Source organism: Falco peregrinus, unplaced genomic scaffold (assembly GCF_023634155.1).
Source record: "Falco peregrinus isolate bFalPer1 unplaced genomic scaffold, bFalPer1.pri scaffold_42, whole genome shotgun sequence".
Taxonomy (NCBI): Eukaryota; Metazoa; Chordata; class Aves; order Falconiformes; family Falconidae; genus Falco; species Falco peregrinus.
The window spans coordinates 9,242-29,531 of record NW_026599609.1 but is presented as its reverse complement, the minus strand read 5'-3'; the positions used below and the strand labels follow the sequence as shown (position 1 = coordinate 29,531).

General features: G+C 49.5%; 1 protein-coding gene across 1 annotated transcript; it reads right to left on the bottom strand.

Moving 5' to 3' along the window:
* Positions 1–13,467: 13,467 nt before the first annotated feature.
* Positions 13,468–14,370, bottom strand: LOC129783487 (olfactory receptor 14C36-like; the record flags this gene model as incomplete). Its single annotated transcript, XM_055793442.1, has 1 exon — positions 13,468–14,370. A coding segment is annotated over exon 1 (903 nt), but the record flags the coding sequence as incomplete, so codon positions are not given.
* Positions 14,371–20,290: the final 5,920 nt, after the last annotated feature.

Genomic DNA, 20,290 nt, shown 5'->3' with positions numbered 1-20,290 from the left:
CCTTGCACAAGCGGCTTCACTGCAGCTCCTACCGCGGCAGCCATAAAGGCAGTTTTTTCCTGATCAATCATTCTTTCTGCCACCTCCAACAGCTGGACAGCTGATGACCCACACGGCAGGAGGCTTAAAGCTTTCTTAGTTTTCTCATTAGCATTATCATAAGCAAGCATATCAAGAAACTTTGCTTTCATATCCTCATTCAGATCAGGATTAATCATGAGAGCGGCATGCAGTCTGTCTATAAATTTTGGGTAAGATTCTATAGGTCCCTGTTCTATCCCCGTAAATGCTGGTGCTATTTTGTCATCATGGAGGGCAAAAATCGTTTTCAGAGCTAGTTCCTGCATTAATCGTAACACCTTGGGTTGGAATCCCACTTGCCACTCAGGGTTAGCGAAGGGGCTGGCACCTGTAAAGCATTTGGGCATTCACTCCAAACAGCGGATCCCCCTGCTGATGTGGCGTGGCCGCAGCAGCATGACTCGCTGCCTGCCAGCGTTGAAAAAACTGTATCTGCTGAGAAGCCGTTAACAAAGCTTGTGCAACCATACGCACATCATATGGAGTTAATAAATTTGCTGTGAAAATATGCTGAATTATTGAGTTAGTATATGGAGATTTAAACCCATATTGTGTTACTGCTAATTCCGCTTCTTTGATTACTTTCCAGTCTAAAGGTTCCCACTCGTTACCCTGTGGTGTTACTATCACAGGAAAGGCCATCGGACCAAATTGCCCCTCTATAATTGCATCCCAAATGACTCCCCACCATCGACGTGTTGGATTACAATTACCCCCCATGCCTCCCATTGGAACCAGCGGTGGTAACGGTCCCGCTGCTAATGTCTCCCCAGAGCCACTCTCCCCTCCTCCACCCTGTGAAAAAGGATTAATAGAGAAGGGAGATAGTGGCAGTGCTATAGGAGCAGGCTGTGCCAATTCTAGCATCCATGTCTCAAGTTGCTCCAATTTTTTCATGAGATCTTGCAGCTGTACATTCTCCAAACCACAGTGACGTTCTGCAGATGCCGATTGGGGTGATGGAGGCGTGGACAGAGGCAGAGGTGGATAGAAGCTGTCCTCTGTCGAGACGTTATGCACGCGTTCCGGGTATTTCTCTCTCCAACATGGACCGGGAGATTCAAGCGGTGGCAGATTCATTTCCTTTGGCTCTTGGCGCTTTAGCCGCACTGCTGCTACACACCATGCATCCCTGTCCTTTCTTTTGGCTTTTGGGAACGAGGCTCCCGAGAATGTCATAGCAGTAGCAGAGTCTTTTGCTCTAGCGCCTTCAACTTCTGCCGACAGGGCAGCAAAAGCAGATGTGGTAGTTTGTCATTCTGCTTTCATCTCTTTCAGAGTTGCAGGAGCGGTCTGGAAACTAGGACCATGCGCGGCAATCAGTTAGCTGAGGGGAATGTGCTCGAGCTTGTCTAGACAACAATTAACATGATGAGGCATGTTTGCAGAGCACAGGGGAGTGGGAGACGGATGGCACCAAGCTTGGCGCCAAGGAAAGGTAACACCTTGCGGTTAATTGATGGTAGTTAACCACCAATCAGGGATTGCCTAGTATGCAAGGCTTAGCTTCAAGAACCAATTAGTTTAAAACGCGCAGCTTCTGAAAGTGTATAAAACTCGTGCTTCTGTACAATAAATTGACATTTGCTTGCATCAAGCTGCGTCCTGTCTCTTCATTTGCCGCAAATTGGTGACCCCGACGTGATGCGTTTAAGGCTCTGACGTGAAGGGCTCTCGAATCGCCTATCTGAGCGACATGCAGCGAATCCCACAGAACTCTGAATGATCTGCTGAAAGGAAGCAGGAGCCGGCCTGAAATCCCTCCGGAGTTGAGAGGTGAGCTGTGGGAAATCCGTAACGGGGAATCAGGCTTCGTCCCCAGAAAGAGACGTATATGGACTCATAAAGGGTCTTCTAGTCAGATCAGGGAGTCCGTGCCTCAGTCTCCTCAAATGGTGACCCCTATGGCGGTGTTCCCAAGCCTTGGAACAATAAGGACGGAACTGGTCTGTACAAAAAGACAGCTCGTGGAAGAGGGCTGCGTTCCGGAGGAAAAGGCTTGGCTGAACGATCGTCTTGCTGGCTGGACCAGGCAGACAACCTAAACCCTGAGGATAACACCTGTATTCATCAAGACAGGTGAGCAGCCAAGAAACTTTAGAGAATTTGAAAGAAATTAAAGCGGTCAGCAGACAATTGTATGATGCTGCCGCAGAGGGGAACTCCGTGTCGGGAATGCATTTAACATCTTGGTGGCAAATTCTGACTACTCTTTGCCAAGTGTGGACTAATTCTACTAGCGGTGCTAAACCAGAGGAAGCTGTAAATTCCACCGACAGCGAGACTCTTCTCAACACACCGTCAGCGATGGCGATTCTGTCCACACCTCCTCTGCCCCCAAAGCTTCAGTCACTGATTGCAGCGACCCTCACAACACAGGACCAAGCACTGGAACAGGACAACTCGGACAATGATGTCATTGACACTGATAAACCTTTTGATCCAGGTCCTATAGATCTGGAAAAGGAGCTAGACCTTTTCCCCACCCCCTTGTCTCTCCTGATGCATTGATTGTATTTTCGGGGAGGGTGAAAGGGAGTGTGAGGGATTGGTGGCAGGAATGCAAGTGGGAATCAGTTCAGTGATGGTTTTGGGAGTCGCTAGGGCATGTTCAGTATTTTGTCAGACAAATCAACCTGCAGAGTGGCAGCCTGTGCAATACGAGGCTGTTAAAGGGTTAAGCAAAGCAGTGCGGGAAGGGAGGATTCATAATACATTTGCTATGTCCCTTCTTGAAGTGATGGCAGAGCCTTATACGCTCACACTGCATGATTGGAGGTTCTTGCTTTGTATGGTACTAACTGATACCGTATATGATGTGGTTATTTGATTTTTGTGAGCTACCTGTAGTGGCCTTGACTGAAAACCTTAATCGGGGAATTGCTGTTAACTATGAGCAGATAGCTGGAGCAATTAACTGTGCCGATTCTGTGACTCAGGCAAGGTATGCCAGGGACAACTGTTTGCAAATGAATGAGATGGCTATTAAAGCAGTCAGGGTGCGGGAGTCTTGCCACAGTCTTGCAGGGTCCTAGAGAGTCACTAACTTTAATACTAACTTGATTGATTGGCTTCAGAATATTTTGCAACAAGTCGAACTTCAGGAAGCTCAAGGGTTGCTTTTAAAACAACTAGCTGTGATAATGTCAATGAAAATTGTAAACGGGCAACTTTCACAATCGCAACCCCAACATGTGTCAAATGATTGTAACGCAGAACTCACAGCAGACTGTAATTCTCAGGCTGAGTTCTGGAATGCGGCATAACACATTTTTGCTTCTCTAATCTCTTCTGTAAGAATAGTACACGCTCTTAACTTGCTTAGTAAATTAGGCTGCTAGCTTGCTAAACAAAGCAATACTACAAATCCTATACTTTTTTTTTTCTGGCTTATTAACAGATGTTGATTCTGTCCATCATATCTTGCTACAGAACCGAGTTGCTATTGATTTTTATTATTAGCAAAGGGACACAAGTGTGAAGACTTTGATAGGATGTGTTACATGAATCTGAGTGACCACTGTGAATTAATTTACAAAAGTATACAAAACTCAAAAGCCTTAAAACAAAGATCTGCAGCAGAGCCAGGGGCGGGATGCCTTTGGTCTCTTCTCACGGCTGGGAAACTTTGGGCCATGACTCAAAAGTATTACAGGATTTATTATAATTATCTTTAACCACCTTATTGATGTTTGCCTTATGTCTCCCATGCTTTTTTTTTTCTGTATTCAGTGTTTAGTTGATTGTAACTTAAAGCAGATCATGGTCACCCAGCTACACACACCCTTTGCCTTGTCGCAATTAACAAGCAAAAAAGGGGAGGACAGAGAATGTCTGAAGAGAGAGATAGGAGAGGAAACTGGAGAATTATTTGACCTAACAAGAGGTGAGAGAACAGCTGGGCATTGTGAAGGTGACTAGGAAAGATAAACATGGTTATTTAGTGTTTAATAGGTGTCTGCATGCTTGTAGTGATATACAGCTATGTAACTGCATGAATGATTCCTGCCCTGAGCCTGGTGGCCCATACAGCTGTGGTTTGTGTCCGGGCTCAGAGATGTAAATAGGGGCTTCTCTGTTATGGTAAAAGTGTTTCTCTTTGCATAAAAAAGAGAGGGAATGAGGGGAATGACCCCAGAGGTATGTTCAGAGAAGGCATGCTATGTTTCGAACTTTTTGACAGAACCAGTTCTTGCTTGGTGTGCCCTTCCACCTATGTATAATGTTAATCCAAAAGAAGCTGATATTGTTTACACTTTGTCGATAATTGTCTTTCTGTAGATGCTAATGCAGTAGGAGGCTATGATGGGAACGTGTCGCAGCGGTTCTTCTCTTATCCAGAGTAACAGCAGGGAAAGCATTAAAGAGTTAAATCACCTTGTTTGGTAGGCAGTTCAGAATGTGAGTCAAAATTGCCGCTGCTTTTTGTTGTTGGTTCAAGGACATGGCTGTGAGGATTTTGATGGTATGTGCTGCATGGATTTTAGGCGCCCCATTGCAGCAACATGTTAACAAAATCTGAGAAAATTTCAGCCTTTTTTGGCATCCGTTCACTCAATTGGCAGTATTGTTTGTTTGCTATTACCTTGGTTGCTGTCATGTTTGCAAGGGCCCTGCAGAACATGGCAAACCTGGTACGAGCTGTTCAAAAACAAAAAGGGGAAAGTGTAAAATTGTACGGAACAAAGACAGTGGGTTATTTTGACATTGATAATATGTCTTAGTTGGTTTTTTATTTGTTCTATTACTTGTGCCTTGTTTTTGCTCGATTTCAGGGGTTCTTTTTGTGCAACAGGAAAGGGGAGATGTAGGACAAGGCCTCAAGGACAAGAGTCCAGGTACTGATAGCCTGATGAATAGAGACTTGTTAGAACTTGTAGGGCACAAGCCCTGGGAACAAAGGAACAAGCTAACTGCAGACCCCTGAGCCGTCACAGTTGAGGAGGCAACCAGACGGACAGAGAAACAAGTAGCCAGATAAGGGAACTGATGGCACCAATATGTAATCAAGAAAGCCGCGTAGAAAGAAACTCCCTAACCTTGGAATAGAAATTATTGCTAAGTCAAGATAAACTAGTAAGTATCTATTGTTCTAACGGTGTGCCTTAAATATTAACCAATTAGTGTTTTTTACACTTAAGATTTAACCAATCAGTGTGTAATATGTAGAAGGTAGAAACATATATAATTGTAAGAAAATCACTAATAAATGGACACTTCCTTGCATCAAGCTGCGTCCCGTCTCTTCATTCGCCGCAAGACAGGACACTGCTTGATGCAAGCAAATGTTGATTTATTGTATACAATCATGAGTTTATATATGTTACCGGAGGCCGCGTGCTTTAAACAGATTGGTTCCTTAAGCTAAGCATTACATACTAGGCAATCCCTGTTTGGTTAACTACAAACAAAGGACACTTTAAATAAGTTTTTACACTCATCAATTAACAACAAAGTATTACTTCTCCCTGGCTCCATCTGTTCCTCATCTCCTTACCTTTTCTCGGCCTGACTCATCTTGTTGGTTGTCATCTATTCACCCTCCTTATCCTCCCAGGGTTTGTGGCCTACAAGCTGGAGCACGTTCCTTTCAGCTAACTGATTGTTACTTATGGTCCTGGTTTCCAGGCCCCCTCCTACATCTCCCCCTTCTTGTTTTTGAGCAATCCAAATCCCGTTTGTTTTAAACATGCATTCGATCAAGTTACTCATCACTCCTTGTAAGCGTTGAAACAAACAAGGAACACATAATACTACAACCAACAATACTGTCAATACCATCAATGCTCCTTTGATTATGGTTTGTAACCAGCCCCCTAACCCAAGGCTTGAAAGCCAGTCAGAAAAAGGATCATGTCCTTCAGTAACATGCTTCATATTCTTGCGCAGTGCTGCTAATTTCTGAGCTATGCTTTTTGAGTGATCAGACAAATTCATACAACACATTCCTTAACGATGTTCACTACAGGCTACTCTCTACTGTTCGTGCTGATTCCTTATCTTCTACAGGTGACATCACATTCCTCCTTTGTTCTGTCTCATCCTAGTTTCTTCTCATGCTCCCTCAAAGTTATTTAACTCTTTGCTGCAGGATTTCAGCTGCACATTGTCAAAGCAAGGCCAAAGCTGCACTTTATCTGCGTTAAAGCAACCCACTGTCTCTGTTCTGTACAATTCTACAATTCCCCCTTTTTGTTTTTGAACAGCTAGTACCAGGTTTGCCGTGTTCTGCGGGGCCCTTGCAAACATGACAGCAACCAAGGCAACAGCAAACAAACAATACTGCCAACTGAGTGAATGGATGCCAAAAAGGCTGACGTTTTCTCAGATTTTGATAGCATGTTGCTGCAGTGGGGCACCTAAAATCCACACAGCACGTACCATCAAAATCCTCACAGCCATGTCCTTGAACCAACAACAAAAGCCAGTAGTTGCTCTGTTTTGTATGTCATAGTGGCAAATTTGACTCACATTCTTAACTGCCTACCAAACAAGGTGATTTAACTCTTTAATGCTTTCCCTGCTGTTACTCTGGATAAGAGAAGAACCGCTGCAATACATTCCCATCATAGCCTCCTACTACATTAGCATCTACAGAAAGACAACTATCGACATTCCAAGTGCAAACAATATCAACTTCTTTTGGATTAACATTACACAGAGGTAATCAATTGTCCCAAATATCAAGGCTTTCAGTAAGATTCTTCATTCCCCACATAAATTCACTTTTTTGCAACAATGTCTGCAAGTCAGTTTCAAGGAAGGGCACACCAAAGAAGGACTGGTTCAGTCAAAACGTTCAAAACGTAGTATGCTTTCTCTGAACGTGCCTCTGGGGTCATTCCCTTCATTCCCTCTTTTTTTTATGTAACCAGAGAGACTTTCCCATAACAGAGAAGCCCTTATTTACATCTCTGAGCCTGGACACAAACCGCAGCTGCATGCACCACCAGGCTCAGGGCAGAAATCATTCAGCAGTTACATAGCTGTATATCACTACACGCATGCAGACACCTATTTATCACTAGATAACCGTGTTTATCTTTCCTACTCTCCTTCACAATGCCCAGCTGTTCTCTCATCTCTTGTTAGGTCAAACATTCTCATTTTCCTCTCCTATATCTCTCTCCAGACATTCTCTATCCTCCTCTTTTTTGCTTGTTAATTCCAAAGAGGCAAAGGTTGTGTGTAGCTGGGTGACCATGACCTGATTTATGTTATAATCAATTAAACACTGAATACAGGAAAAAAGGCATGGGAGATATAAGGCAAACATCAATAAGGTGGTTAAAGATAATTATAATAAATCCTGTAATACTTTTGATCCATGGCCCAAAGTTTCCCAGCCACGAGAAGAGACCAATGGCATCCCGCCCCTGGCTCTGCTGCAGATTTTTGTTTAAGGCTTTTGAGTTTTGTATGCTTTTGTGGATTGATTCAGAGTGGTCACTCAGATTCACATGGCACATCCTATCAAAGTCTTCACACTCGTGTCCCTGTTTTAATACTAAAAGTTAATAGCAACTCGGTTCTGTAGCAAGATATGACGGACAGAATCAACATCTGTTAAGAAGCCAGAAAAAAAAAAAAAAAGAAAAAAAAAGAATAGTATTTGTGGTATTACTTTTTTTAGCAAGCTAGCAGCCTAATTTACTAAGCAAGTTAAGAGTGTGTACTATTCTACAGAAGAGATTAGAGAAGCAAAAAAATGTGTTATGCTGCATTGCAGAGCACAACCTGAGAGTTACAGTCAGCTGTGAGTTCTGCGTTATAATCATTTTGACACATGTTGGCGTTGTGATTGTGAAAGTTGCCATTTACAATTTTCATTGGCATTATCATAGCTGGTTGTTTAAAAAAGCAACCCTTGAGCTTCCTCATGCTCGACTTGTTGCAAAATATTCTGAAGCCGATCAATAAAGTTAGTACATGACTCTTTAGGACCCTGCAAGACTGTGGCGAATGACTCGCTAGAGGCTCGCCCCAGACTCCCCCATCCTGACTGCCTTAATAGCCATCTCCTTCATCTGCAAATAGTTGTCCCTGGGATACCTTGCCTGGGTCACAGAATCAGCACAACTATTTTCTCCAGCCAACTGCTCACAGTTAACAGCAATTCCCCAATTAAGGTTTTCAATCAAGGCCACTACAGGTAGCTCACAAAAATCAGATAACCCCATCATAAACTGTGTCAGAGTTAGTACCATACAAAGCAATGACTTCCAGTCATGCAGTGTGAGTGTATAAGGCTCTGCCATCACTTCAAGAAGGGACATAGCAAAGGTATTATGAATCCTCCCTTCCCCCACTGCTTTAACTCTTTAACAGCCTCGTATTGCACAGGCTGCCACTCTCGAGGTTGCTTTATCTGACAAAATACTGAACATGCCATAGCGACTTCCAAAACCCCTCGCTTAAGCACTTCCCACTTGCATTCCTGCCACCAATCCCTCAGACCCCCTTTCACCCTCCCCGAAAGTACAGTCAATAAATCGGGAGAGGCGGGGGGGGGGGGTGGAGGGGGGAAGGTCTAATTCCTTGTCCAGATCTATAGGACCTGGATCAAAAGGTTTATCAGTGTCAATGGCATCATTGTCCGAGTTGTCCTGTTCCTGCGCTTGGTCCTGTGTTGTGAGGGTCGCTGCAATCAGTGACAGGAGCTTTGGGGGCAGAGGAGGTGTGGACAGAATCGCCATCGCTGACGGTGTGTTGAGAAGAGTCTCGCTGTCGGTGGAATTTACAGCCTCCTCTGGTTTGGCACCGTTAGTAGAATTAGTCCATACTTGGCAAAGAGTAGTTGGAATTTGCCACCAAGGTGCTAAATGCATTCCCGATGCAGAGTCCCCCTCTGCGGCAGCATCATACAATTTTCTGCTGAACACTTTCATTTCTTTGAAAGTCTCTAAAGTTTTTTGGCTGCTCACCTGTCTCGATGCATACAGGTGTTATCCTCAGGGTTTAGGTTGTCTGCCTGGTCCAGCCAGCAAGACGATCGTTCAGCCAAGACGTCTCCTCTGGAACGCAGCCCTCTTCCACGAGCTGTCTTTTTTATCGACCAGTTCCGTCCTTATTCTTCCAAGGCTTGGGAACACCGCCATAGGGGTCACCATTTGAGGAGACTGAGGCATGGGCTCCCGGATCTGACTAGAAGACCCTTTATGAGTCCATATACATCCCTCATAGGGGAAGACAGTTGATTCCCATGTTTCCCACAGCTCACCTCTCAGTTCCAGAGGGACTTCAGTTGCCGGTTCCTGCTTCCTTTCAGCAGCTCATTCAACGTTCTGTGGGACTTGCAGCCTGCCGCTCAGCCTGGCGGTTCATAAACCCATCACGTCAGGGTCACCAGGTTGCTGCAATGGATAGACGGGATGCTGTTTGATGCTAGCAAATGCCGACTTATTGTACAGAAGCACGAGTTTATTTATGTTATCAGAGGTCGCGTGCTTTAAACAGTTTAGTTCCTTAAGATAAGCATTACATACCATGCAATCCCTATTTGGTTAACTACAAACAAAGGACACTTTAAGTAAGTTTTACACTCATCAATTAACAGCAAACTGTTACTTCCACTTGGCACCATCTGTTCCTCATCTTCTTATCTTTTCTCGGCCAGACTCATCCTGTTGGTTGTTATCTATTCACCCTCCTTATCCTCCCAGGGTTTGTAGCCATCCCCCCAAGGTTCGTGGCCTACAAGCTCGTGCACATTCCTTTCAGCTAACTGATTGTTACTTATGGTCCAGATTTCGAAGGGCCCCTCCTACACAGGGGCGATAGTGAAGAGGGGGTGATGGCACAGAACATCTCTGTTGCTCCAGTCTGGCAGGGTTTTCTTGTGCTGGGGCGCTCCATTGTTGGCTCAGCAGTCCTGATATGGTCCTGTGGTGGGTTAACCACGGCCAGCACCCAGCCAGCCACCCAGCTCTTCATCTGCTCCCCGACTCAACAGGACAAAGGGAGAAAAAAAAACCAGCAATGCTCCTAGGTCAAGGTACAGGCAGAGAGACTACTTACCGATCCCTGTCATAGCCAAACATGTGTTGTCTTGCCAAAGATCAATTTCATTCATTGCCAATTAAAACAGATGTTGATTGTGAGAAACAATGACCAAAACATTGAAGACCATTCCCTAGTTTCTCCCAGGGCCAAATTACTCCATTGATCCCAATTCACCTACACAAGCACACCCTGAGAGGTGTAGGGGGGATGTTGAAGAGGGTTGATGGCACAGAACACCTCTGCTGCTCCTTTCTCCTCACACTTCTGCCCTGCTCCAGCGTGGGTCCTCTCCATAGACCCTGCTATCTTTGCGGTCAAGGGTATGCATTGTTCATTTCATTCTGTCTTGCTTGTGTCCTTGAAACTCAGAGAATGACAGAGAACGTTGACATTGGAAGGGACCTCTGGAGATCATCCAGTGAAACCCCCTAGGAGAGGCACGGCCAGCTCAAGCCGGTGGTACAGGGCCTTGGCTCGGTAGGTTTGGAATATGTCAAGGGGTGGACATTCCATAACCACTCTTGGCAACTACCTGCAGTGGTTGAACATCCTCAGTTCAAAAAGTGTTACCTTGGCTCACGTGGAGCTCTCAGAGCCTTTTCTTCTCCAGACTGAACAGTTGTAGATCTCTCACCCTGTCTTCCTGGGAGACATGCTCCAGTCCCTTCAAGAAGCTTAGTGGCCTTTTGCAGAACTTTAGTAGGTCAACAACTCCCTTGCTCTGGGAAGCCCAGCCATGGATACGGCACCCCAGATGTGGCCTCAGCAGTGCTGAGAGGAGGGGAAGGGTCACCTCCCCCCATCGGCCATCAATGCTTTTCCTAATGCAGCCCAGGGGGCTGTTGGCCTTTGCCATGAGGGTGCATCGATGGCTCCTGCTCAGCTGCTTGTCCTCTGGCACCCAAAGGTCTTTCTCTGCAGAGCTGCTCTCTGGCCGGCCTGCCACCAGCAGGATAGCCCCAGAAGGGCTGGATCACGGGCTGGCCTCCCCCAGGGGCTCGCTCAGCACCAGCAGCAGCATCTTGCCCATCTTGGAGACGAGCTTCAGCTCTGGCACAGGCCGCAGGGTGCTACAGAGTCACCTGGGAGAGCAAAGCCCTCTCCTGCCAGGGCTGCGCAGCCCAGGCCTGTTGCCCTCTGGCCTCGGGGACTGCAGCCCTTGCTCTCGTGGTGGGAACGTCCTTCATCCTTCTGCTGCCCCCTGCCACCCGCTCCAGCATCCTCTGCTGGGCAGCAAACCCCTCCCACACAAGGGCTCCCATCCCTGGGTACCGGTGTCCGTGTGACAAGCCTGCCCTTGGCCCTGGTGCCACCCCTGAGGTGCTGCAGCCCACATGGGCCCCAGAGCCCACCGCCTGGGGCGCGGGCAGCAGGAGCCCCCTGTGCCACCACAGAGCTGTGACATCAGTGCCGTAAGCGCTGAGGAGGGGCAGGGCAGCTCCCACGCCTTTGGTAGGGGATGGAGACACAAGGTCTGTGGGGGAGACCTACGGGAAAGATGAGGGGAGGGGGACGCTCTGTGTGAGGTCAGGGCAGCTCAGATACATGGAGCTCTTGTATTGGACAGGCAATGAGGTTGGGTGAGAGCTTGAGTGTGGATCAAAGGGGAGAGCAGCCAGGGTGGCACTGAGGGAGGAATTAGTTGTGGTTTGACACTGGCCAGCACGCAAATGCCCAGCATCTGTTGCTCACTGACCCCTTACATGCCCAGCGTGATGGGGGAGAGGATCAGAGGAAAACTCACAGGTCAGGAAAATAACAGTTCGATAGGAGAAGCAAAAGCTTTGTGTGCAAGGACAGGAACATGAGCAATTCGCTCACTCCTTGCCATGGGCAGCAGGGGTTCAGCCATTCCCAGAAAAGCTGCTCTTCAGCACATCTGTCAGTGACACGGCAAGACAAATGCCATGACCACAAATGTCCTCTTTTCATCCTCCTTTCCCCGAGCTGTTACTGATGAGCACAACGTCCTGGGATATGCAATATCCCTGTGGTCACTGGGGGTCAGCTGCCCAAGCTCCTTGCATCCCCCCAGTCTCCTTGTAGCGCAGGCAGAGTGTGAGAAAGAGAAGCCTTGGTGATTACTCTGCAGCGGTGGCCAAAACACTGGTGTGTGGTCAGCGCTGCCTTAGGAAGAGATGCAAAGCACAGCACCAGAAGGGCTGCTGTGAAGAAAATGCACTCCATGCCAGCCCGAGCCAGGACAGAGCGACAGGTCATACAGTCAGGGTGAGGCATGAACAATGTCTTCTTGAAATGACCTGAGGAAACCTGTGGATCACAGAGCCTGTCTCTTCTGGGGGAATCAGTCTCCTTGGTGATCACTGCACAGGTAAGCAAGGATGCCAGGAGCCCAGGTCTTTGTGTGTAACCAGTGACAGTAGGAAAGTGGCTCCATTTACATTTAGAGTTGCAATGGAGTTGGGTATCACTGAGCCACTAAGGATGACAGAGCTGACCATGCAGCAAATGTTCCTCGTAGCGACTGGGGTGTACAACAAGCAAAGGAAACGACTGATGCTTAGGACATCTTGGGGCACCTGGGGCAGCTTCCCCTGGGTATCCAGGGAACATGGCACTGAGCAGAGCCCTGTGTCCTGTGGATAACTGGCTAGCTGAAAAGGGTCACATAGACATAGTCCAGCTGGCTGGACAAAAATGCACATCGCTCTCAGCTTATCTGAAGTAAAGCAAAATACACTGTCTTTGGCTGTCCTTGTTACACAATAACAGGAAGATTTCGGTGGGAAAAGAATGTTGCAGGTGGGAACAGATAACTACAGAAGAGAAACTAGGGGCGGGCTTGGTATTTAGGCAACTAACCAATAATGAGCTTAACTTTTGTAATGTGTATGAGCTAATTATAAGAAGGCATAAAAGGTGACTGTAAGGCACAATAAACGAAGTCTGCTGATCACTCATATTGAGTGACTGTGTCTTCCCTCCGTTGTGACAGTGTCCCACCCGATCACTGCCTTGCTTCCTTCACCGTGACCCAAGGATTTGCACCAGAACACCCTGCCGCGTGCCCCCACCCTGTTATTTGCCCCAACTTTGCACACTCACACAGCTGAGCTCTACACTGGTGCTTTACTCTCCTGGGAAGTTGATAGATGTCTCCACTACACAAGCCCCTTAAATTACAGAGATGTGACACAGGAGTCCAGTTGAGCCATCCTGGATGCAAACGTACAAAAGCCAGGCTGGTCAGGCAGGCTGGGTTCATGCTATTGAGAAAGTGGAGTGCATGCAAACATTCTAGGAGAAACACAATTGTGACATTAAAAGCGCTAAATGCACAGGAAGTTCCAGAGATGACCAGGAAATGCCTTGTGAGGAGATTCAGGCAGTTCAGTGCTGCTGAGAGACACCTGACTGCATCAGCTTCTTCAGTGCGTCCTTCAGCTCCTGGTTCCTCATGCTGTAGATGAGGGGGTTCACTGCTGGAGGCACCACCAAGTAGAGAACTGCCACCACCAGGTCCAGGGATGGGGAGGAGATGGAGGGGGGCTTCAGGTGTGCAAACATGCCAGTGCTGAGAAAGAGGGAGACCACAGCCAGGTGAGGGAGGCACGTGGAAAAGGCTTTGTGCCGTCCCTGCTCAGAGGGGATCCTCAGCACAGCCCTGAAGATCTGAACGTAGGACAGAACAATGAAAACGAAACATCCACAGACTAAACAGGAACTAATCACAATAAGCCCCACTTCCCTGAGGTAGGTGTGTGAGCAGGAGAGCTTGAGGATCTGTGGGATTTCACAGAAGACCTGTCCCAGGGCATTGCCTTGGCAGAGCGGCAGTGACAGTGTATTGGCCGTGTGCAGCGCAGCATAGAGAAACCCACTGGCCCAGGCAGCTGCTGCCATGTGGACACAAGCTCTGCTGCCCAGCAGGGTCCCGTAGTGCAGGGGCTGGCAGATGGCCACGGAGCGGTCATAGGCCATGACGGTGAGGAGAGAACACTCTGCTGAAAGGAAAAAGACAATCAGGAAGAGCTGTGCAGCACATCCTGAGTAGGAGATGTCCCTGGTGTCCCAGAGGGAGTTGGCCATGGCTTTGGGGAGAGTGGTGGAGATGGAGCCTAGGTCGAGGAGGGAGAGGTTGAGTAGGAAGAAGTACATGGGGGTTTGCAGGTGGTGGTCGCACACTACTGTGATGATGATGAGGCCATTGGCCATGAGGGCAGCCAGGTAGATGCCCAGGGAGAGCCAGAAGTGCAAGAGCTGCAGCTCCCGCGTGTCTGCCAATGCCAGGAGGAGGAACTGGGTGATGGAGCTGCTGTTGGACATGTGCTGCCTCTGGGCATATGGTCCTGTCACAGGAGAAAAAGACAGCGATAATTTAGGGGAGACTTCTGCAAGCAAAATCAAAGCCATTTCCCACAGACCATCCCCCCGTCACACACAGACATCCCTCTCTTTTCTCGGAGACCTTCCTGCAGCTGTGTGGCTGCAGCCCTGCTTGGTGCTGGCCGTGTGGGTGATGAAGAGCAGGGCATCTGCCCACGGGCTCTTGACCAGCCAGCCCCACTCTGCAGCAGTGGGTGGGGGCAGGGACCAGTCCTGGTGTTTAACTTTGTCCTCTGAAACCAGTGCCAACGCAGAAGGGCTGGTCAGCGTCTGCAGCGCCAGTGCTAAGGAACGGGAAGGGTGAAGGCATTGTAAGAGAGCTTTAGTTTTTTTCACAGCTCCCCCCCATCTCTCCTGTTGAGTATTTTCACATGTCAGAAAAGCAGAGCATTTTTGCTGCCCTCCGGGGGAACACAGTGAGGTCTGTGAGGCAAGAGGATTGCCTGTGGGTGAGTGCCCAGTGAGGGGAGGTGGTCTGTCCTTCTGGTTCCCAGTTTCTATGGGCTTGCACCTTCCTGAGATGAATGGTGGCCACACTCCCATGTTACCCTGAAATACCACAAGGCACTGCTGAGAACGGACTGACCCACCACAGACCAGTAAAGGTTGTAGACTTTCATCAGAACTCAGCATCCCACCCACAGCAAAGGATACACAGCTCATTTCACCCACCCCAACAGTGTTTTCTCCATCACAGAAACTCTACGCTTCTATGTGGGGCTTTCAGATCACTAATGGGTGCGAGGGGACAGGTTTCCACTCTGGAGGGCAACTCGCTGCTTGGAAGGGAACTTCAAGGAGGTAGCCAAGTGCCCTAACAAGAGCATCAGGTTCAGGGAGAACCAGCCCCTTGCCCAGCCCCACATAGGGCATTGCCCACAGCCCCACAGCTGAGAGGAAAGCTGGGACACTTGTTCCCATGGACACACCTGCAGGAGAGGACCCACAAGGTCAGAGTGTGACTCTGCAGCTGAAACACCCATCCCCAGAGAGCCTGACAGCAAGAGCTAGAGAATAAAACTAACCCAAAACGGCAGAGAAAGAAGTAAAATTGCACTGATGGTCTAGGTAAGAGTGTCCAGGGCGAGCGAGCCAGGCACTGAGGGCAGCGTTGCCCTTGCCCAGCTCTGCTCGCCACCTCCCACACACCAACACTGCCGGGCAGCTGCTCTCAGCCCCTGTGCTCTGCAGAGGGACCGGGGCACGTGGCTGCAGAGCTGCACCGCGGCTCTGCTGGAGCTCTGGCTGCAGAGGGGGTGGCTCACGCCTCGGGACCCCCAGCCCTGAGGGCAGAGGCTTTGCTGGGGGGAGAGCAGGCCAGGGGGATGCCTCAGAGAAAGGGGTCTGCACTGCACATGGTCAGAGAGAGCTTTCTGATTCTCCCTTCCACAACAATTCTGTCTGAAGTTTCCTTTCATTCCCTGATCATATCGCTTCTGCCAGGAGATTTTCCTTGTGGGAGGTATCTCCCTGTGCCAGGTCTTTCCCCGTCAGAGCTCACAGATCCCATCACAACCTCTGTGCTCTGGCCCTACACAAAGCTGCCTGTCTGCAGGGCACTGGCTGGGCGCAGGTAACTTGTTTGCAGGTAGAATAATGGTCAGGTGAGACTGAGCCTGGTGGATCCAGCAAAGGCAAAGCTCCTTTTGTCCGTGGGAAAGGAGTAACTGAATGCACATAGGAAGACTCAAATAAAACCCTCTGATATTTCAAAGTTACGATTCAGGAGTCTAGGGGACTTGTCATTATTAAGAACTCCTTCATCGTGTATTCCAACACATTCCCCAAGAGTATAGAACGGAAACAGACTCAAGAAAGTACTTTACCTTTACACTAACCTTGCTTTGTACTAATTTTTGAAAACACCAATGGAAAATATTCTGGCAGTGAGCGGAAGCTGTGAGCAGCCCTGAAGCACACAACACCCTCTTAACAACAGATAAGCACTTCCTTGTGTGGGGTCACTCCTTGCACACACAGCTTCTCCCCGCAGCCGCACGGGAGCCCCCGGCAGGCTGAGAGCTGCCCCTGGCAGGCGGCAGAGCCCCTGCCCCAGCACACAGCCCCCTGGGCTGCAGGGACCCTGCTGGCAAGGACAGCCCTGGGCACCCCTGCCTGCACAGCCACCTTCACAGCCCTGCAGCCGGCCCTGGCACAAGGCAGCCCACACGCCCTGGCCCTCCCACGCTGCAGCAGGGAAGCCCTGCTCTGCAGCACACTGGCCTCCTCCACAGCAAAAGGCTCCCACACGGTCCCACAGGCTGGGGGGGCCCCAGCTGCTGCAGACCCGGCTAGGAACTGCAGAGGCATTGCCCTGCAGCCACACACTTACCGGCTCCAGGGCTCTGCAGATTTCTCCAGCAGGGAGCTCTCAGCAGCCCCCCACCAAGGGCTGCTTTTGAGCTCTCCCTGCCTCCCTCCCCTGCCCCTCTGGGCTCCCTCCAGGTGTCCCTGGGGCTGCAGGGGAACCTGCTGGGCAGCAGGATGAGGCAATCCCTCATGGGCCTTGCCTCTCCTGGGGACACACACTTATTTCCAGCAGTGGCAATTCCCTTACTAGAAAAAGTTTTCTGCAGGAGTATCAACTTTTGTTAACCCATTACTAGAGAGGACACCAGGAAAACTGCAGCAAAGGATCCAAGTACTCCTAAAGGAGCGTGTGTGCATGTGTGTGTCTGGTGGTTCTGCAGGCAGGGGCAGGGAGGATGTCTTCAGTGCTTCAGTAAGCCCTGCAGAGCCCATTTCAGCACTTCATTGCACAGTCCGAGGGCTCAAGACTCAGCTCTCCTTTGCCCAGGCCATGTCTCTGCTCTGAAGCAAAGCCTTTGCACCCCCGGGCTCGGGGACACTTGGTACCAGGTTGCCTTATGGCCAGGCAGAGCTGGGCTGGTGCCACAGCTGGGGGGCTTCAGCCCAGATGTGCAGCAGTGCCCTCAGCCAGGCGCCCACGCAGAGGCAGCTGCAGCCCGTCCTGTTGCAGACAGAGCTGTGACACTGAGGGAACCAAGTGCCAAGGCAGGTGGCAGAGCTCAGCACAGCTGCTCGGCAAGGACAGCAGCCTCCAACAGCCCAGGCATCCACCACGCGGTTTAGACCGGTGAGGCAATTCCAGGGCACCCGAAGGAGTGTTCCCTCCTTCTGCACAGGCCACAGCCTGCCAGTGTGTGACCTGGGGCCTGCACTCTGCTGCTCTCCTGCCTCACTGCCCCTGGGAGACGAGACTCCACCATTGCTTTGCTCCTAGTACCAAGGTGGACACGAATGATGCAGGGTTTCAGATCCAGGGGAGCATCACAGCTGTTGGCCCATTTGGCAGCTGTGCTAGAATACTGATGTAAACAGTAAACCTACAGACACATAAAGGAGCATTGTCACTGTGCTGCCCTGTGACTGTCAGTAGGTGGTTACTTGACCACTGGCTTGCAGGATCCCACCAAGCCTCTGTCTCGCTGCTCCCCTCCTTCTTCACTCACCTCGATGTCTGTAGGGTTGTTCTCTCACATCATTCTCACTCCTCTCCCTTTCTGCTTTGTCCTTTCTGCCATAGGGTATCACAGAGGTGCCACTAGAATTGCTTATTGGCTCAGGTTTGGGCAGGGGCTGGTCCATTTTGGAGTCAAATGAAAGTCGCTGTTATGGTCATGGAGTCAGCTCTTGATCTCTTCTCACCTCTGCCAGCCCTACAAACACCTCCAAACCACTCCCAAACCCTTGCCATGTAAACCCACAGGATCTCTAAATTCCCCAAGAAGATGTGAGGTTATTGATCCTAAGGCTTCCTCATGCTGCTTAAATAAGACTTTTCCCCTTCCTCTCCCTGATTTAGGTTATTTCAGAGCAGTTACCCTGAACCACACCTGTGTCACCTGGGCCAAGCTCAGACATGTAACTACAAAAATAATAATGGGTACCAAGTGTCCAAGGTCACACGCAAGCAAAATATTTTGCTGCAGAGCATGCTGGGGTGGTGGGCAGAGGTCACTGTGAAGGTGAAATGAGATGTCCCTAAGGAGAGCAATCCATGCTGTCCTTGGGACCAGAGACACGCAGGGCTGGACTGTGCAGTGCTGCAGGAGAAGGCATTGCTGCCAGTGATGCCTCTGCCGCCCCAGAGGACACGTGGTTCCGGTGAACCTTATATCCAGAAAGGACAAGGTGCTTTTGATTGTGTCCTTGACAATGGACATCCCGTGATGCAGGGACACTTTGAAAATCATTGGTCTATTTCTCTATTGCCTCACCACAGGGGTGACTTTCAACAGTGCTGGCTAACTGGGGAGGCCCAAGAAGGCTGAATGCTAGTCAAGTGCTGCCCACCTACAAGAAGGGTAGGAGGGAGGATCGGGATAACTACAGGCCTGTCAAACTGATCTTAGTGCCAGGGAAGGTTGTAGAGCAGATCGTCCTGAGCATCATCACACAGGAGCCACAGGAAAACCAGGAGGTCAGGACCAGCCAGTATGGGTTTATGAAAGGCAGGTCCTGCCTGATGAATCTGATCTCCTGCTGGGACAAGGTGACCTGCCGAGTGGATGAGGGAAAGGCTGTGGATGCTGTCTACCTGGACCTTAGGAAAGCCTTTTGGCTGCATCTCCCACTGCATTCTCCTGGAGAAACTGGCTGCTCATGGCTTTGGTGGGTGTTCTCCATGCTGGGTTAAAGCTGGCTGGACAGCCAAGCCCCAAGAGGGGTAGTAAATGGAGTGACATCCAGGTGACAACAGCCCATAAGGAGTGGTGTTCCCCAGGGCTCAGTGCTGGGGCCAGTCCTGCTTCAGAACTTCATCAATGGTCTGGATTGAGTGCACCCTCAGTGAGTTTGTGTACAACATCAAGTGGGGTAGCAGTGCTGATGTCCTTGAAGGCAGGAAGGCTCTGCAGAGGGATCTGCACGGGTTGGACCATTTGGATGTGTCCAACTGTATGAAGTTCAACCAGGAGAAGTGCCAGTTCTGTACGTGGGTCACAACAGCCCCCCACAACGCTACAGGCTTGGGCCAGAGTAGCTGGAAGGCAGGCTGGTGGGGAAGTACCCTGAGGGTGCAGGTTGGCAGATGGTTGAGCAAGAGCCAGCAGTGTGCCCGGGTGGCCAAGAAGGCCCATATCATCGTGTCTGCTATCAGAAACAGTGTGGCCAGCAGGACCAGGGCAGTGATGGACCCCCTGTACTCAGCACTGCTGAAGCCACACCTTGAACACTGTGTTTCCATTTTGGGCCCCTCACTGCAAGAGAAACGCTGAGGATCATGTCCAAGAAGGGCAACAAAGCTGGTGAAGGGTTTGGAGCCCTGGTCTGTTGAAGAGTGTCTGAAAAGACGGTTTTCTTTTGAAAAGTGGTTTTACTCTGGAGAAGAGGAGACTCAGGAGGGATCTTACTGCTCTCTAGAGTTACCTGAAAGGAGGTTGTAGATGAGCGGGGGTAGGTCTCTTCTGCCACATAACAAGTCACAGAACAAGAGGAAATAGCCTGTAGTTAGAGAGGAGAGCTTTAGATTGGATATGAGGAAAAACATCTTCACTGCAAGGATGGTCAAGCATTGGAACAGGCTGCCCAGGGAGCTGGTGGAATCACCAACCCTGGAGATGTTTCAGAAATACATAGACACAGTGCTTCGGGACATGGTTCAGTGACGGAATTGGCTGTCCTGAGGTAATGGTTGAATTTGATGGCCTTTAAGGTCTTTTCCAACCTAAATGATTCTCTGTTCTTATGCTTCCGTGATTTATTGCAAGCCTACCTAGACACGTTGCTGAGCAAGCTGGTCTAGGTCACCCTGCTTCAGTTGGAGGGCTGGATACAACGATCTCCAGAGGTCAGTCCAACCTGGAAAAAGAAGCCATAGAGCTATAAGAGCATATAT